The 19,895-nt window shown below is 44.6% G+C and overlaps 1 protein-coding gene across 4 annotated transcripts in view; it reads right to left on the minus strand.

Moving 5' to 3' along the window:
- The window catches only part of FAT2 (FAT atypical cadherin 2), an 85,975-nt gene that overhangs the window by 31,842 nt on the left and 34,238 nt on the right, over positions 1-19,895 (minus strand). For all 4 annotated transcript variants that reach the window (XM_058440050.1, XM_032158398.2, XM_058440051.1 and 1 more), the window contains exons 5-12: positions 18,343-18,654; positions 17,153-17,363; positions 15,451-15,590; positions 14,592-14,873; positions 13,276-13,486; positions 6,329-10,381; positions 4,610-4,806; positions 1,884-2,037 (exon numbers count right to left, since the gene is read on the minus strand). In XM_058440050.1, the coding sequence (XP_058296033.1) occupies positions 1,884-2,037; positions 4,610-4,806; positions 6,329-10,381; positions 13,276-13,486; positions 14,592-14,873; positions 15,451-15,590; positions 17,153-17,363; positions 18,343-18,654 (5,560 nt within the window). The remainder of the gene's footprint in view (positions 1-1,883; positions 2,038-4,609; positions 4,807-6,328; positions 10,382-13,275; positions 13,487-14,591; positions 14,874-15,450; positions 15,591-17,152; positions 17,364-18,342; positions 18,655-19,895) is intronic.

Below are 19,895 nucleotides of genomic sequence, written 5' to 3' on the forward strand. Positions count from 1 at the left end.
AAGTCTTCTTTGCTGATGATTGGTGTGGTGTGAGGGCAGAGGAAAAACCTCATTTGACAGAGGTTTTTCCGAAACACCATACAACCAAAAATGAATTATGATAGAGCTTTGAGATACTGCTGAGTGAAGAAAAGCAAGTTACAAATAGTATTCTACTTTCATGAAGTAATTATATAGAGATTTTGGAGATGCATGGAAAACCAGTCAGATAGAATATATACCAAGAGTCCTTATCTGTGGAGGAAGGAGTTATCATGCAGATGTTCCAGTTTCTGCATAATACATGCCTACATTGCTTGAATTTTATACCATGAACATGTATTATTTCCATATTCAGAAAAAAACGCCATTTTTTTAAGTCCTTACTGCTCATCCTGAAGCTGAACAAAGAGCAGCAGAGAGAGGTTAAATAACCTGCCTGGGTCACTCTGCCTGTCCCTGCTGGGGTTAGGAAGGACAACATTGTCCCCTATCTACCCAGACAGCTTCCTGCGACACCCCTCTCCCCTGCCACCCCCTGCTCAGGTATCTCCAAGTCATCCTGTGAGCTACTGGACCCAAGCCAAATGTCAGCAGCTGGCTCTTGTGACCTGGGCCTTCTGTGCTGCCCATCCCCACACCCTCCCTTGCAGCAGCAGGGCAGGAATCCCTCCTAGGTGGGCTGCTCTTCCAAAGGAAGTCCACTCCACCAGACTCTCACAGCCCAGCCTCTCCTGGCTACTCCTGGCCTACCCTGCAGGAATCTCTGCTTCCCACTCTGCTCTGTCTCTTGGCTAGTAACAATGATAATGGCAACCCATCCACTGAGCCAGACCTGGGCTAGGCTTCCATATGCTTTCTCACTTGTGTTATAACAATTCTATCCCTGGTTTGCGGCAGAGATACCTGGAGATCATGTTCTTGGCCATGACACTCACCTGCCTAAATCCTTCAGTGGCTCTAAAGGTGGGATTTGGCTCTGCCCACCCTGGGGCCTCATTCTTTGTCCTCTTTCCTCCCTCTCTGGGCACCAGTTTCTGGCCTTCTGTCAGGTCCTCCGTGTGTGTACTATTTCCCCAAAGAAGGTCTTTGTATAAATTCTCCTGCCTTGAGTGCCCTTTCCCCCACTCTCTTACCTCTGGCTAACACTTCTGTGTCCGCAAGTCTCACATAAAGTGGCATTTCCTCAGTGACTTTTACTTAACCCCCTCCGTAGCCCAAGTCAAGTTCTGCTGTCAAATATTCCGACAGCTAGCAAAAAGACAGAAAGAAAGAAAAAGAGGGAGAGAAATAAAGAAAGAAGAGAGAGAGAGAGAAAGAAGAAGAAGAAGAGGAGGAGGAGGAGGAGGAAGAAGAAGAAAAAGAATAATAAGACCGCGGTGGTGGTGGAGGAGGAGGAGGAGGGAGGGAGAGAGGGAAAAAGAAAGAGAGAAAGAGAAAGAAAAAGAAAGAAGAAAGAAAAGAAAGAAAAAAAAAGAAAGGAAGGAAGGAAGGAAAGAACGAAAAAACAAGGAAAGGAAAGGGAGAAAGGAAAAGGAAAAAAGGAAAGGAGAGGGGAGGGGAGGGGAGGGAAGGAAAGGAGAAACCAAGGTGTCAGCTGTGCTAAAATAAATTTTAAAAGAATAAAATAAATCCCCTTAGCATTCTGCACTTTTTCTTAATTTAGCACATTTAAAATCACTGATTCAATGACCCCCTTTCCCACTAGATTATAAAGACCCAAATCTTGTCTTATCAGTCTATTTATTATGTCCCCAGTACAATGCTTGGCACATAGGGCCAATATATGTTTGCTGATGGATGAGTGAATTCCTGTTTCTTCTCCAAGGAGAATACCATGGCACTGGGCACTTGGTATTCAGTAAAGAAGTTCTTATTTTGATCCTGCAGCTCAGGAAACCCACCTGTATGAGGATCCAGCTTGAATTCATGCGCCCCAGGGCCATGCAGAGAATATGTGATCTGAGAATTGGTATCAGTGTCCAAGTCTGTGGCGGAAACCTTCAAAATGAAGTGTCCTGGAAATACATCTTCATGAACCTTGCCAGTATAGAGAAGCTAGAGATGGAAAGACAAAGAAGAGGGAGATTGTGGGAACTACATTCAGATCCAGAGAGAAGCAGAGTGACTGACTGAGGGAGACAGAAGCAGAGAGAGAGACACTGAGATGGCAGAGATGAACAGAGACAGAAAAAAGGACAGAGACAGAGAGAGAGAAAGAGAAGCAGAGAGAGGGAGGGAGGGGAACAGAAGGGGGTAGAATAAGATGAAACACGCAAGGAAAATTGAGGTTTAAAACAGGAAGAGGATGACAAGAGAACGAGTCAGAAAAGAGAGAATGGAGAAGTTCCGTCATCCAAAAGCCCCAGGCAGGGCTAGAAGGGACTGCTACAACTTCTTCCACCCAGTCCTTTGAGGCTTTTGGAGAAAGAAGGCAAGATGGGCCTGATATAGGCATTCTAGAAGGTGTCAGGTCAACCTCCCCTGCCTCTTGTGGTGAGGCCATGCTATTAAGCTCATCTCCCTGACCGTATCCCCAGGACAGACCCTTGACTTTTGAGTTGGGTCTGGACTCCAGTGACCCCATCGCTTGGCCCACCCTCCCTTTGCTGCAGGTACCATCATGGCATCTGAGGGAGTGGCAGAGGGGAAAGGCTGGAGCTCCCTGAGAATTCAATTTTTCTTCAGTGGCTGGCTGTGAGCCAGCCTCCAAGCATTATGGTTTCCACCACTGTGGAGTGTGGGCAAGCATGGACCCCTACATGCCCTGGATGGAAGCCTTATTTATTTTCTTGTTTTCTCTTTTTTGAGACAGAGTCTCACTATGTTGCCCAGGCTTGAGTGCAGTGGCACGATCTTGGCTCACTGCAACCTTCTCCTCCCAAGTTCAAGCAATCTCCTGCCTCAGCCTCCTAGGTAGCTGGGAGTACAGGTGCGTGCCACCACACCTGGCTAATTTTTTTTTTTTTTGTATTTTTATTAGAGACGGGGTTTCACCATGTTGGCCAGGCTGGTCTCGAACCCCTGACATCAGGTGATCCGCCTGCCTTGGCCACCCAAAGTGCTTGTATTACAGATGTGGATGGAAGTTTTATGTGTGGAGATGGTTCCCCAGGCCTCTTTTTTCTGGTTCTAGTGATGCTGTGAACCATCTCTGGGAGGGCCAGCGTGAGCCTGATCTCAGCCTCTCCAAGAATGGGGAGGACAGAGGTTGGTTGTAATGATGGCTGAGGGAAAAGAGAAGGAAGGTGACCACCATTCTCCCCAAAAAAGCCTCCCTTCTGAGACCACCCCAAATATGGTCATCTTGGATCCCGAAAAGACAGTTTGCATGCATACCAATAACCAGACTCTCTTTTTCTACTGTGCTTTTATGTGACTGGCATGTAGAAGAGTGGAAGAAGAAAAGGTGAGGAGATATATGTATTTATGTGTGTTGCAAAGTATGTGTCTATACATTTATGTGTGCAAGCAAGTCGAAGTTTGTATATATGCAAATGCATATGTAAGTATGTTCATGTGAATTTGTTATGTATAGTTGCATGTGTGGGTGAGCATATGGTTGATTGTGCTAGGTATATAGGTATATGCTTATATGTTTATGTGTATATATGTATAGGTATTTGCCTGTGTGTATAGGGTTGTAGATGATCCTTTGTGTATATGTGTGGGTATGTATAACTGTGCATTTTTATATATATACTGAATGGCTGGATTATGATAATTTGAGACGTTATAAAATTAAAATGTTAGTAGTTTAACTTTATCGGTAAACTTTGAAAGAATGTAAATCCTCCCAAAGTTAAAAACTACTTACTGTGTTTTAAAAAATATGTTTAAAAGCAAAGCTCCATGACAGCAATTGTTGGTTTATGCCTCTAGGAACACAGCTCCTCTCCTGACAAACACACACACACACACCCCACTCAACATTTGTTCCTGCTGGAAATTTAGAGTTGAATTACATGAGATCCTTAGGAAAGTATCCCTCACCAAATGAAATTGCCCTGTCTCGTGTTTGTGTCTCTGTATAAGTGAAGGAGGGCATCTCAGTGGGCTAAATTACCCCAGATGTGGGGAGGTGCATATATGGGCATGGGGTGAGGGGTTTGTCTGGGGTCAGGTCTCTGTTAGTGTATTTGATAATAGTGAGCCATGTCAACAAGTTGAGCAGTGCCAGGGTTTTGCCCATTGGGCATGGCTGGCTGTGTTTGGAGAATGCATATGTTACTTTCCTTCTGGATATGTTCTGCAGAGAAATAGACCTTTGTTGGCAATATAGGGGGAGAGATGTGGGCCATGAGTCTTGAACAGCTTGGTATATCCCTGTGGGGGCCAAGGAATTACCTAGAATGGTCTCTGCCCCTGGTAACTAGTCTGAGGCTTGCTGGGGAGAAGCAAGGGAGGTGAGGTCAGTAATGGCCAGCCTCAGAGATGGGTCCCTCGGTCCTCCTTTCTCCTGCCCCTCACTCTCTGTTCTCCTGCCCCTCAATCTCCCTTCTCCTGCCCCTCACTCTCTGTTCTCCTGCCCCTCAATCTCCCTTCTCCTGCTCCTCACTCTCTGTTCTCCCACCCCTCACTCTATCTTCCTTGCCTTCACTACCCACTCCGCCCCTCGCCAGGCTCTCACCTGTGAGCACTGTGGGCTGTTATCATTGACGTCCAGGACAAAGATCTCCACGGTGACCGAAGCCTGGAACTTGCCATCAGATGCTGTGACTCTGAGCAAGTACTTGGCTGTGTGCTCGCGGTCCAGGGTCTTCCTTGAGGAAATCCTCCACTCATCTCCAACTTGGCTGATGCCAAACTGGCCCAGGGGGTCTCCCTCTAAACAGATGGGGCAGAGCTTTCAGAAGCCAAGAAATAGGAATGAACTAGGCTTTGTGTCACAGGTAGTTGCCCATTGGATGCATTTTTTAGAATTGCTGGGAAAGCAAACATTTCCTTCCTTAACCAGGAACCCACGATTCTACACTGAGTCCACTTTTTGGTGTTATGAAGCTACTTCTACTTCACATGCCTCCTGTTAAATGAAATTGTCAATGCAAGAAGCATCACTTCAAAATATGTGGCTGAAGGCAGGGTTTTTTGTTTTTGTGGCCCAGAAGGCATGGGAGGAAGTTGAAGGGAAACAAATTTCAATTCTATATAAATGTCTAAGATGCATAGCTATACAACAGTGGAGAGATAGGAAGCAATCAAAAACACTAAACACTCCAAGGTTTTATTTTATAACTAAGGACCCACCCTAAGTGGAGGTTCTGTAGGAGCACTAGGGTTTGCTTGTAAGTCATCTTTGTTTCCTTGACACTAATCACTGACAAGAATGTGGGAATATGGATTTCTCACTCTGAGATCCTAAGATTCCAGAGTTCTAAGATCCAACTACTCCAAGAATTGATAACATGTTGACATTTATTACTCTATTATCCTGAGATTTTAAGACTTCTGTGTTTTTAGGAGTCTGATATTTTAAGATGATAAGATTCTGTTTTTCTACAACTCTGTATTTCAAACAGCTTTGATCCTATGTCTTCAGGAGTCTGTGGTTCTTGGTTGGAATTTCAGGCTCGTGGGCTTTTCACTGGACAGCTGTGATAGCAGAAGGAGCCATGTTCATGGGAATGGGGGGACATGGCACCTGGGGATGAGAAAAAAAGGACACAGGAGTGAAGAAACTCTCTCATGGCCACTGGTAAGTTGGCTTAGCCACTGGACTGGGGATAGGGTAATTTAGTTTTACAGTAGGTATCCACTAATGAAAGCAGCTTATAGGGTAGGGTTTTAATCCCAGCCCTGGAGCAAGCACCAGAGTGTGACCTTGGTTGAACTTCTCCATCTGGGCCTTGGTTTCCATATATGTGAAATGAGGGAATTATATCTAAGGAAGTGCTGTCATTCCTACACTTAGGACCTGTGATTGACTAAGAAGCGTTTTCTGTCATTCACAACGTTACCTGGCTAGGACACTCTCCATAAAGACAGTCACTTGACAGAATTTTCATGGATCATGCAACTTTCTTGGTGCCTCCTCCATCTTTCAAAAGACAACTGACAGCAGTTAGAGTATGACTCACATAAAATAATGAGACATACTTTTTGCAAAGCACTTTCTAATATATAGGTGCTTTCTATAAATTACAGATCTTACCAGCATGCCTGTGAGGTGAATGAGAACATGCATGCCAAGTCTATAGGTGGAGAAACTGAGGTCCTAGGGGGTTAAGTGTGCCCAAGGTCACACTGCTAATAAGTGGCAAATCCAGGACATGAACCCATTTTAGAGCACTTCTTCCTAGATGTTTTTCAATACATTTCAGAACCTGCAGTCTATGACAGGTGTTCTTACCTGTGATGTAGCAGGTGACCTGCCTGTTCTGCTCAGAAATGTCAGCATCCAGGGTCTTTAGAGTCACCACCAGTTCGCCAGGCTCACTGTTCTCAACCACAGATCCTCTGTACTCTTCAGAAGCAAATCGGGGAGCATTGTCATTCTCATCTGTAATGGAGACCTGAACCAGGGCCTGAGAGGATAGCTGGATGGTCTGTCCATGGTCATAGGCCACCACATGAAAATGATAAGTCTGGCAGGTCTCACAGTCAAGTTCCTGGAGTGTGGTGATCCAACCACTCTCACTGTCAATGGCAAAGAGCTCATGGACATTGCTACCAGGGTCTGCAGACAGCCTGTAGCTCACCTGGCCATCTCTCCCAGTGTCCTTGTCAATGGCAGTCACTTGAATGACTGAGGTCCCCACTGGCATATTCTCAGTGAGGACAGCCTTATATGGATCAGCCTCAAATACAGGCCTATTGTCATTGACGTCTCCCACTTGGATGTTGACAGAGACCAAGGACACCACGTCAGTGTTCTGAAGGCAATGTGCCATCACATCAATCTGGTACAATTTGGTGGATTCATGATCCATGGGCTTCCTCACCTTTATGACCCCTGTGTCTGGGTCTAGGGAGAAGACACCATCCTTGTTGCTCTCAGGTGTGGTGCCCCGCACTAGACTGTAGATGACTGGATCTTGAGCTGCCACTGCTTTAACAATCCCAATGTCAGACCCCTCTGGAAGGTCTTCAGGTACAGAGAAAGTATACAAAGGTTCAGAAAATTTCGGTAAGGATACTTTTTTAGGAACCACCTGAAGTCGTACTGGCACCAGAGAGTTCCAGTGAGGAGGGCCTCCATCTTGGGCTTTGATGAAGAAGTCAAGGGTCTGATTTTCCAATCCCACCAGGCTGTCTTTCACCTTGACCACACCAGTGACTGGGTTAATTTCAATGACATCTTTAACTAGGTCCTCTGGGTTCACTGAGTAGGTGACATCTGCATTCTGCCCTTCATCTGCATCATAGGCCAACACCTGGATAACCGGAGAGTCTTTACTGACATTGGATTGAATGGATACTGTGTACTCAGATGCTTTGAACTGTGGGGGGTTGTCATTTTCATCTGTGAGGATGATCTTCACCGTGCAGAAGGCTACTCTTCCTCCTCCATCCCGAGCCATGACCTTAATAGCAATGACTCTCTCTGTTGAATTTTCCCGATCCAGTTTCTGCAGAGTGGCAATCTGGCCATTAGGGTTTATGGAGAACTTCTCACTTGCTAGTTTATTGATGATAGTATAATCTACAGTGCCATAGGGACCACTATCTTTGTCTATGGCTAGCAAATCAATCACCTTGGTTCCAACCATTGCATTCTCTGCTAATTCTGCCTCATAAAGGTGCTGCTGGAACTCTGGGCTGTATTTGTTGGCATTTGTAGTGTTGATGTACACAGGCACAGTTGCTCGGAAGACTCCATCAGAAGCACCTACCCTCAAATTGTAAGAAGAGTCCAGGTGCTTTTTGCAAAGGTTGAACATAGAAATTATTCCCGATGAGCTGTTAATGGAGAAGTGCCTGTCCTGATTGCCAGAAAGAATCAGGTACTCCAGGCGGGAGGTGTCTCTGCTGTCAGGGTCAATAGCCTGGACTTTAAGAACCAGGTGTCCACAGGTTGCCAGTTCACTGACATTGGCTTCATATTGAGGTTGTCTGAACTCTGGGGGGTTGTCATTGATATCAGACACATTGACAACCACAAGTGTTTCACCAGTGAGTGGAGGATCTCCTTTATCCATGGCCCTGACTTTCACATGAAAGTGTTGTTGGGCTTCATAATCCAGTTCTTGAACTGTGGACATCTCCCCTGTGCTCCCATCGATCTGGAAGAACTTAGAAACATCTGAGCCATCCTCCACAATCTGATAAGAGACGTCACGGTTCCGCCCTGAGTCCTGGTCAGAAGCCAACAGTTGGATCACAGGGGTCTGAGCAGGCAAGCCTTCTGAGATGGAAGTGGTATAGACCAATTGGGAAAAAGTGGGAGGGTTATCATTGACATCCTCCACTAGGACTTCCACTGTGGCTTCAGAAAATGACCCCAGAGCTGTATCCGTGGCTCTGACTGTGAACACATGTTTGGTCTTGGACTCATAGTCCAAAGGCCCTGTTACTGTTAGGACGCCAGTCTTGAAGTCAGTGGTGAACAGCATCAAGGGTTCTTCCTCCACAATGTTGTAGATGAGCCGGAGTCCCTCTGGACTCCGGGCCTGGGTGTGGAGAATTGGGGTATAGAGGGTGATATTTTCAGGTACTCTGACTTTGTAGTAAGGACTCTGAAACAGTGGGTTGGATTTATTTCTCACAGTGACAAGTACCTCTTCCTCACTCTGGAGGGATGGCGTTCCTCCATCCCGAGCAATGACTTTGAGGTGATACTTATTTAAAGCTTGATAATCAAAGGGTTTCTTGAGTGATATGTCCCCAAGATAGGGGTCAATTCGGAAATATGTGTAATCTTCTGCAAATTCATATGTAACAGCCCCATTTGTCCCCAAGTCCTCATCAGTGGCAGATACCTGAAAGAGGACATCCCCTGGCTCTGTGCCATCTTGGATGATTGTGTAATAGGGCAGATGCTTAAATTTGGGGGGATTGTCATTGACATCCTCAATAGAGACTCTGACCATAGCCTGAGCCACCCGCTGAGGTGTCCGATTGTCCCTCACTTCCACTGCCAGCTCGTGAGTGTCCTGCTGCTCCCGGTCAAACGCCACACCTCTTGTCTGCAACACGCCTGCTGACTGGACCATATGAAACATATCTGTGCCATTCAAGAGGAAGTAGGAAAGGGTGTCATTCAAATGATTGCCCTGGGCACCAAGAATCACCAGTGCCTTTCTGTCCTGCAAGTTCTCCTTCACAGCTGCCCTATAGACATCCTGATCAAACTGCAAGCTTTTGTCAAGCACTTGGGTCAAAGAAATTTTTACCAGCGCAGTGTCTTGATACAAGCCATCAGAAGCCCTGATGGTGAGCTTCCGGGAGAGTCCCAGGAGAGCAGGATTCAGTACAGATATGCTACCAGTGACAGGATGGATGGTAACAGCTTCATCAGCATTGCCAGTTTTGATGCTATAATTGACTTCTGAGTCTTCATCGCTGGCCCTCACCATGAGAAGCTCCATGCCCGGATGGATAGGCCCCACTATTGCTACCTCATATATCTGTTCTGAGAACCTGGGAGGAGAATCATTCACATCTCTGACATGAATGATGACTTGGGCAGGTCTGGGGGAAAATAATATGGGGCTTCCTTGGTCATGGACATAGACACAGAATTGGAAAGAGGGCATGCTCTCATAATCCATCTCTGATACAATGGTTAGGGTTCCCATGCTGGGATCAATTTTGAAAAACTTCAAGGCCTCCGGCTCCAAAATTTTATAGACCAACAAGGAATTAGCTTCTTTGTCACTGTCAGAGGCATGAATCACAAAGGGGTTGTTGTTTTTATCCATGATCATGCTGTACAGTGGAGCTGCTTCACTAATTTGGCCCACAAAAGTTGACTTTAAGAACATAGGAGCATTGTCATTTTCATCAATTATGTCAACCACCACCATGACATCAGTAAATGCACCTGCCATATTGCTGCCTCGGATTTTCAGCTGGTAAGACGAGATTTTCTCATGGTCCAAGTTCTTCTGGGTAGAAATAAGGCCAGAATATGAGTTCATAGAGAAGACTCCATCCTTATTCCCCTCTCTTAACTCATAGGTAACTTCAGAGGAGCTCATAGCAGAGACAAGGAGGATTGGGGAACCAACAGGGATTGATTCAGGGATCTCTACAAAGTACTCAGATTTTGAAAAGATGGGGGCACTCCTATCTGAGGGATAGACATGAATGATCACTGTAGCCAGGTCATGCCATTGTGGGGAGCCTTGATCTTCTGCCTTCACTGTCAGAGTATGTGGGGCATGATTTGCCCGATCAAGCTTTTGAGCTAGAGTAATGATGCCTAGCAGGGCATTGATGTTGAAGAAACCTTCGCTGTTCCCTGAAACAGAAGACAAGACAAACAAGTTTGCCACACCCTCGACAGGTATCACCTAGGCTTTCTAGATCAGTAAAGGGGCTATCACACAAAACCTGGACAGAGCAAAATCTGCATATAGTGTATATCCACCCTGGATATAGTGTATAGAGTAGATACTTTATAAAATCTCTAATATGGTGCGCATAGTAGGTGCTTCATATCACTATCAATTATTGCTAAGTTTCTGGGACACAACTTAAGCTACAAACCAAAGCTATAGTAGGTATTTGAAACCAAAAAAGGAGACTCCATAGGAAAAGCACACTCCACCCTGAATTTCTGTGATGCCTTTTGTAGGAAAAGCTTCAGTTTGCATTATACAGAATTTTTAACCATCTTTTGTATAACTTTTTTTTTTTTTTAGTCAGGGTCTTTCCTGTCACCCAGGCTGGAGTGTAGTGATGTGAGCATGGCTCACTGCAGCCTCAAACTCCTGGGCTCAAGTGGTCCTCCAGCCTCAGCCTCTGGTGGGATTGCAGGTGTGAGCCACCGTGCCTGGCTACATTTTTTGTATAATTTTTAATAGCTTTGGTTATATAGAACACCCATATCTCGAGGCTCCTGAGCAAATATCTTTGCCCCATGCCTATATTTCCTAAACTCTAGGCATTCTCACATCATCTTTATAATTTTTTCAATATCCATGCATTGCCTATGTTATGTTACACTATTATTTAATTGATGTTTTCGTTTAAATTAATTCACTCAAAATTTGATAAAGATTTTTAAAGGTAACATTATGCTGCTTCTTTAAATAAAAGCACCATATTGCTTACCATAAATCAGAAGTTACCATAAAAAGAAGTCAAAGAGAAAATACTGTATTAAAACTGAGATAAAATCTACTGCTTGCCAAAATGTCTGAGCCTGTGAGCTATCCTCTTTCTTTGGTAAACAAAGAGTGGCAGGTGTTAGAGAAGACTAAAAGACATTTTAGAACCCAACGGAGGCTTTGTTCTTCATTCTCTCAGGAAATAATTTAAAGAGGAGTGCTTTCTCCATGCCCAATAATCTTTTAATGCCATTAAATGAGTAATACTTGAATTGTTTTGCTCACCACCACAGGTACAGGCCTTACACTTGAGAAAATATTGCACTTTACATGACTTATTCCCTCTATCACATAAGTGCATATTTTATTATTTCAATGGCAAAGCAAATGGCTAAGTTTTGTCATAAAACTTTCAATATGATTCTTCCACCTTTGAAGCCTTTCTCCAGCTGACTGGTTAGGTGATTTGTCATGTAACCGCTAAATTCAGTCAAAGAACATGGTTTTAATGAGTAAGCAGCCGTTTTAAAGTGATTCCATTAAAAGCAGCTAAGTCAACAACCTAGATGTAATTCCGATTATAATTTATTATATAATATCGCACTGCTGAAATAAATAAATCAGGGCAGAAAATTGTATATTCATTATGATCTCGATATTACAAAAATATGCATAGGGGAAGATGAGAGGGAAAGACAAAGTCATTCTTTTGGGGTGATAAAAATGATGGTTATGTGTTGTGTTCTTTATACATTCCCGCATTTTTCATGTTTTCAAAAATGAGCATGTGTTACTTCTATAATCAGAAGAATATTTTAAAACTAATCTTTTCTGGAAAATAAAGTCATTATCTTCATCAGTGAGGTTGTCAATGAGATAAAAGGTGTGATTTCATTTCATAAATCACAAAAAGCAAGCAATGCATTATAATCCATATTCTTCTTCAGGGGTGAATAGACTTCTGTTATATGGCAACTATTTCTTCCAAAAAGAAAAGGTAAAGCTACTGGCCTTATACAGTACCAGTAGCTACTGTATAAGCTACTGGCATGCAATAAATGAACATTAGGTCTTGCGAGGGCAGACAGCAAATTATGTTCTTCTTGGTTTCTCATAGCAACTAGTTCTATGAAGTATTATTATTAAATATAATTATTACTATTAAATATTAATTATGTATTACAATTATTACAAATTATTAATAATTAGTTGGATACTGGATATTATCGCTTTTGTTATAGTAATTGCTTATAATTAACACTTATCAATGATAGTAATAGCCCTGGCATTTGTATAATATTTCAATTTACAACATGTATTAACATACATTGTCTTTTTTGAGAAGGAGTCTTGCTCTGTCGCCCAGGCTGGAGTGCAATGGTGCAATCTCAGCTCACTGGAACCTCTGCCTCCCAGGTTCAAGCGATTCTCCTGCCTCAGCCTCCCGAGTAGCTGGGATTACAGGTGCATGCCACCATGCCCGGCTAATTTTTGTATTTTTAGTAGAGACGGAGTTTCACCATGTTGGCCAGGCGGGTCTCGAACTCCCGACCTCAGGCGATCCGCCCACCTTGGCCTCCCAAAGTGCTGGGATTACAGGTGTGAGCCACTGTGCCTGGCCAACATACATTTTCTCTTTTAATCTTTGCAGTGACTTTCTGGCACAGGTAAGATTATTCCCGTTTTTGAGATGAAGAAAGCCATATAATAGATACTAAATCACTGTAGAGCCTTATCAGAAAATAAAAATTACTTCTAAAACTATGCCATACACTTCATAAAATGTTCTAACATACATGCATGAAGTTATTACATTTTTAAATGTTGCATGGTGGGTTTATATAATATATATGCAAATTCTCCCACAGCATGAATGGTCCTTACTCATATTGTAGTAATCATGTTATTACTACCTTTGGAAGTGCATTAATTTAGGTAGTCCCAGGGACTGCTCTAGAATTACTGTTTGCCAAGGCTTAATGAGCTTGGTACTTGATTAATTTGCGAATTCATGCCTCTAGAGCTTTCTTTTATTTCTAAGGCATCTTGACCCATCCTCTGAGCTCGTGGCCAGGCCTCTCACCTTTCAGGAGGGAGTAGTGGACCTCAGCATTGACTCCCCGGTCGGCATCCATGGCTCGGACCTGCAGCAGCTCTGTGCCGGGGGCTACGGTGTCAGGAACACTTGCCTCATAATGGAGCTGGGTGAAGCGGGGTGGGTGGAGGTTTCCATCCTCCACACGAATGGTCACCCACACGAAGTTCCTCTTGATAGGTATTTCCTGGTCTCGGACCTATGGGCCCAAAGGGGTAATTGGGTGAGCAGCAAATGGAATAGGAGGAGGCAGGGTTTAGGGTAAGGTTAGTGAACTAGAATGCCAATTTAAAATATGCCCAGTTGAAACTAACTCTCCGTATTCTTTTAAATGTTGTTCTAATCTATATGCTCTTTTTCTTCATTTATGTAAATGGATCAGTCAATGATTCCTAGGCTCAGCTGTTTTAATGGATAATTCTATTTTAGGAGAAAGGCAGAAATAGGCAGAGAAGCAGTGTTTTCCAAATTACATCTCAGAGAATACTCATTCTTCAAGATGTTAACATGTTATGCAGGAAAAACATTATATGGTCACATAAATTTGGGGAGCACTGAATTAAATGCAGTCAAACAGTTTTCTTTGTTGAAGGACTTCTCAGAGCCTTGAATACATATTATATGCACAGAGGATGATAAATTAGCACATAAGAACCCTGATCTTTAAGATAGGAGGCCAGGCTCCGATTCTGGTTCCATCATAAATAACTGTATGACAGTGAGGAAGTCTGTCTTTCTCTGTGGGCCTCAGGTGTAAGATGAGACAAATGGGCAGGGTCAGGGATAGAACTAGGGGGAAACAAGTGAGGCAAGCAGGGTGCAAAATTTAAAGAGGCCCTGACTCTTGGGGTGATAAAAATGCAGGCACATGGCCCAGAGAGTGAGCCCTCCTTACATTTTGTGTCCTGCATGCCTTGCTGGCCTGACCCTAGTCCTTGCTCTCAGTGGGAGAGGCTCCGTGTCCCTTCCATCTCTGACACTATATGAATCCACATTGTGTCATGAAGTCACTGAGCAGGGAGAGAGCTCTTGGGGAATATCTGGGGTGAGTCCAGAGAAAGCTGAGGTTGACAGGAGTTTCCCTGGCAGCCGTCCCATCTCTACCTTCACTTCCAGGCATCCCTTATGGAAGGTGCCCTTAGCCAGCTGTGAAATGTCACAACTCTGTCTCGTGCATGGTTCTTATGAGCACTGGTACGCCTGGCTCACCAGGGGAAGGGGGACCTTCAGCATGTCTCCAAGCATGTCCACCCCTACACATCTACATGCAAACGTATTCTCACCAGATTTTTCCATCTACTCACCATGACTGTCAGTGTGTGCTGGGAGGGCCCCGAGCCGAGGTCCAATTTTCCCACCGTTACCAGGACACCACTGCTTGGGTCCAACTGGAAGAGGCTGGCACTTCCTGGGTCTTGGCTGCCATGTATGGTATAGATGAGGCTTTTGCCCTTGTCTTGATCTATGGCCTGGACTCGCAAGAGCTCCACCCCTGGCACAGTGTCCTGGGGAACTCTGACCTCATAATGAGTTTCCAGAAACTGGGGCCGATGGTGGTTAATGTTGGCAATCATGAAGATGTGGACCTAGGGAGGGAGGTGAGGGAGAAGGTGCACTGCGAGCCTCAGGGGAAGAGGCTCCCTGTACCACCCAGGCCTAGCACAGTGCCTGGCACTCAGCCATCACTTGATATATATTTGTTGAATGAATGACAGTATTTCAAAATCAAAAGACCTTCAGATGCTGCACAGTCTAGTGTTTTTCAAAAACAAAAATTTTCCTGAAGGGCCTTTCCATCAAGTGAAATGTTGTGTGAAATCCAAATGTAAGAAACAGATAAAACTCTGGCTGAAGCCAGAATAGAAATTCAGAGCCCCACTTACCCAACCATCATCCCCCTATACCCATGGTAGCCCCATTGTACTCTATCTTTAATTAAAACTGCTCATTTAAACAAGCTTCCAATTATAGACAGATCCAGAGTGGGAGCAAGAATTCTCCCAGGATCACAGAAGTAGAGAGTGTATGAGACAAGAACTTTGATTCTAAATTCAGTGTTCCTTGAGGAACACCACATCCACAGAAAACCTCTGTAGCCTCATCCCAACCAAGAAGGCCTTCCATCTCCTCTCAATACAGGGGTCCCCAGCTGAGGCCTCTAACCTGGGTGGCAATGGTGTGGGACCCATCTGTCACCTCGACAGTCAAGTTATAGCTCGACCTCCTCCTGGTATCAAGAGGCCTGGCAATGACGATGCTGCCTGTAGTCTTCTCAATGTCAAAGTCCATGTCCTTATCCCCACCTAGAGTGGGAGTGGGGAGAAAGCACACACAACCTCAGTGATTTAGGCAGCATAGCATAAGATAGGCTTTGGTTGTCAGGCTCAGAGGACATGGCGGTAAATTCCACAGTACAAGATCTGAGTGACAGGTTGTAGTTTATCCCACCAAGGAGTCCTAAAACTGTAATTTATTCTGTCAAGTTGTTGTCAAGTTATTATTTGAATTTTATTAATAAATCAAATTGATTCATAAACTATAAGAATCCAAATATAAAATAACATGTTTTTAAAATGTCTAGTATATAGAAATATGTTTAGTGACATGGAAATATGTTCATGATATATTACATTTAAAAATATTATAAAACAATATTTTAATATAACCCTAAGGGTGTGTGTGTGTGTGTGTGTGTGTGTGTGTAAAGGAAAAATGACAAGAAGGAAACACATCAACATTATAACAGTGGATTATCTTCTGATTGGTGGAACTTCAGGTGATTTTTATTTTCTTCTCTGCATTCATTTGTGTGTGCTTATTTACTTATTTATAGACAGGCTTTCACTCTGTCACCCAGGCTGGAGTGTATGGTGCAATCATAGTTCACTGTAACCTTGGACTCGGCCTCAAGTGATCCTCCTACTTCAGCCTCTTAAGTAGCTGGGATTACAGGTGCGAGCCACTGTGCCCAGCCCATTTGTGTTTTTGAAATGTTTTAGACGGTACATGCATTAATTTGGTATTAAAGAAAAAAGTTAAACAAAAGAGCAGTAAACTAGAACTGGAAGTAAGTCCAGGAGGTTCAAAGAGCTTGGGTCAAGGGCATATATCCTATCCTACTCTTAGCCAGGACGGAAAACTGTACCAGGACTCCATGTTCATGTGGGTGCTGAAACTCTTAGAGATTTTTAACCTGGAATCCCTGGATGGGTTTCAAAGGGCCTATAAATCCTCTAAATTGTATGCAGATTTACATTTGTGTGTGTTTGTGCACACAACTTTCTGGGAAGAGGACCTAAGCATTCGTCAGATTCCTGAAGGGTTCTGTGACCCCCAGATGTTGAAGCAAAACCTTGATTTAGAGACAGAGAGGAATTTCAGAGAAGGCCATCAGAGTCCGGATCCAAGTGCCTCCTAGAATGAGAATGGGCACTTTCCCCGGATCTCAAGGGTGAAACCTAGAGCCAAAACATTGAGCATGGCTCCAGGGTATAGCTTATGGCAGGCTCACAGTCAACTATGATTTTCACATTGAGGCAGGAAAGGAAACACAAAAGCATTTCTGCTCTGGGTCTTCCTGAACCATCTTAGCTCTCCTAGGCTCTTGGGGTAACTGAGGCACTGCCAACTCTGGCTGGGGTTAGAGATCGTGGCTGGAGTGAAAGGAAAGCTTGGCAGACATGGCGTTCTTACTGCGTATGCTCCCAGAGAACCAGGGAAGAGGCAGTCCCCACTCAGGGCTGAAAGAGGGGCTGCCAAGGAGCCTGACCTTGAGAAGAGTCAGAAGGACTGTAGCAGGAAAACTAGAGCTGGTGTATATGGATGGGAGGGGTTGGCCCTTGTTGGGCCCTAGGCCTTGCCTCACCTGAGATGTTGAACCAGAAGAGTCCGGGTCTGCCCTCTACGCTGATGACCCCCACCATGTGGTTCACAGGGTCCGTCTCCATGACTGTAAAGCTGTAGTAGGTCTCATCAAAGGCCAGAGGGATGGAGGACGGCCGAGGCCGGGGGATCCACTCAATGTGTAGCCGGACACTGGCTGAGAGTGGTGGCTGCCCACTGTCTGTTGCCTTGATCTGAAAGGAGGCCAACACCAAAACTGAGGGTTGGGGCCAAGAGACAAGAAGACCCAAGCAACCAGGACAAGAACCAGAGCGTCCTGAGATTCTGACCAAGCAGGCCTTTCATCCAGTCATTCATTCATCTGATGCATACTTGAGGGCTTGCTGTAAACAGGCACCCTACCAGTTGCTGCAGGCACGGTGGTGAACAAAACATATAACCTGTGTTCAAGAACCTCATGGTTAGTATAAAAATAATAAATGCCACTGTTAACTGAAGACTTACTGTGTGCTACTTCCTAAATTGAACTTTACATACATATGCCCTTTGCTTTTCCCAACTACCATAAACCTAACAAGCTAGAATTTATTGAGCACTCACTATTATCAGGCCTTGTTCTAAGAGCTTTGTGAGCAATATCTGATTTAATCCTCACAATAACCTTGGAAGAGGTCCTGTTATCATCTGTCTTTTACAAGAAGAAACTAGGGCTCAGCGTGGTCGATTCACCTGCCAGATGAAATGCTTGGCTAGCAATGAGACTGGGGTTGAATTCAGGCTGACTGATGTAAGCACCCATGCACTAGCTACCTGACATATTGGCTTCTCACAAGAAAGACGTTCTTATCTCCATTTTACAAATAATAAAACAAAGGTTAAATGACTTGTCCAAGGTCACACAGGTGTAAAATGGCAATACTAGGGTTGGAACCCAGGCTTATTGATTCCAAAGCCCCTGTTACTCTCACTAAATCCTTCTCTCTAAGAATAGAGGGGATTTCCCAGGCAAAGACCTTATTGCCCTCAAAGAGAAGGACCCAGAATTTGATCCTTTGGCTGAAGCTGGGACTCCCAGTTTCTCTGGGAGAAGGCCAGGAAGGAGAGTACCATTTCCCTTATGCTGGCGGGCTGTCTCCCTCCTCCTGAATTCTCAAAGAAGGCCACTAACCAGCATGCCACTCCTGCCTCCATGGCTTCCTTCTGTCTGCTCACCGTTAGGATGTTGTACTCTCCAGCTGTAAAAGTGCTGCTGGATGACACCACACCTGTGACCGGGTCGATACTGAAGGCCTCCTCATCGCTGTCCTCGATACTGTAGGTGACTCTGCCATTAAGACCCTCATCCAGGTCTGAAGCCACCAGCCTGTACACAGGCCCAGGGGACACAGGGCTCAGCCTCTCTGGAAGGCGGACATTGAAGAGCTTGTGGGAGAATACAGGTGGATTGTCATTGACGTCCAAGATGCCTACCACCACCCTGGAGGTGGACTTCAGTGAGGGTTCCCCATTGTCCAGCACAGTCACCTGGGAGCAGAATTGAGCATAAGCACCTGAGCTGACAATTGCAAATTAGTGACTATGCTTTGCCACCCACTACAGCCCTACCACCACTTTTAACAACCTGGAAATAGTAGTCAGTTTATTCTTTGGTATAAGCTTGTACTTTTTATTATCATAACTTCACCTACTTGGAACTCAGCTCTCTGGCAACTTTGCCCCTGGGAAAGCCAGTGAGAACAGAGAAAGGAAGCAGAAAGAACTGGAAGAAGACAGAGTCAGAGTCTCTACACAAAAGCTGGTGCTGTTTATGTGGGACAACCCCTGGGCCATTTCTCAGAGGCTACCTGCTTTTCACTTGCTTGTGTTCCTCATAGTCTTAGCTCTCTGGTTTCCTTAAGCTGCTCAAGATCAGAGAAAACAAATGAGAAAATGTTTATGAGGGAATGAGTGGTACTTTCTGAGTCAAACACGTGGCCTGATGCATGCAATGAAATCCAGAGTGAGAAAAGGCCCCCAAACCATTTCAGAACCAGTAGCTATTTAACGCAGGGGCAAATAATCACATGCATCAATAGCCCCAAGGGCATCACATCAGACAGGACACTTCCACCTGAAATGGTTTCAAATTTTAAAAAACACTTTGGTGTTTAAAGGTAAATATCTGTTACTGAACTGTGGAGAATGCTTTCAGTCCCTAGGAATTCTAGAAGGCCATTTAGCTACTTCTTACTAATAATATGTTTCTTTTTTTTTTTGAAACTGAGTCTCGCTCTGTCGCCCAGGCTGGAGTGCAGTGGCACGATCTCAGCTCACTGCAACCTCCACCTCCCAGGTTCAAGTGCTTCTCCTGCCTCAGCCTCCCCAGTAGCTGGGATTACAAGCACCTGCTACCACACCTGGCTAATTTTTGTATTTTTAGTAGAGATGGGGTTTCATCATGTTGGCCAGGCTGGTCTTGAATTCCTAACCCCAAGTGATCTGCCCGCCTCAGCCTCCCAACGTGCTGGGATTACAGGCATGAGCCATGGCACCTGGCCAATAATACCTATTTCTTACCAAAGGAAAAAGAATATGCAGAGCCTGGAAGTATCAAAGGCAAAATTTGTTTCCTGCTGAGGAATATGTATTCCCCCCTCCTGATACTTTTAAAACTAGAAGAGATCATCAGTGAAAGACAGCTCAGTAGGGGAAATAGTTAATTTCCACCTGATCTCCTTCTCTTCTGATTTCTTTCCCTCTAGGTCACTAACCAAAGCCTATCACTG

The sequence above is a fragment of the Hylobates moloch genome, unplaced genomic scaffold (assembly GCF_009828535.3).
Source record: "Hylobates moloch isolate HMO894 unplaced genomic scaffold, HMol_V3 SCAFFOLD_6, whole genome shotgun sequence".
Taxonomy (NCBI): domain Eukaryota; kingdom Metazoa; phylum Chordata; class Mammalia; order Primates; family Hylobatidae; genus Hylobates; species Hylobates moloch.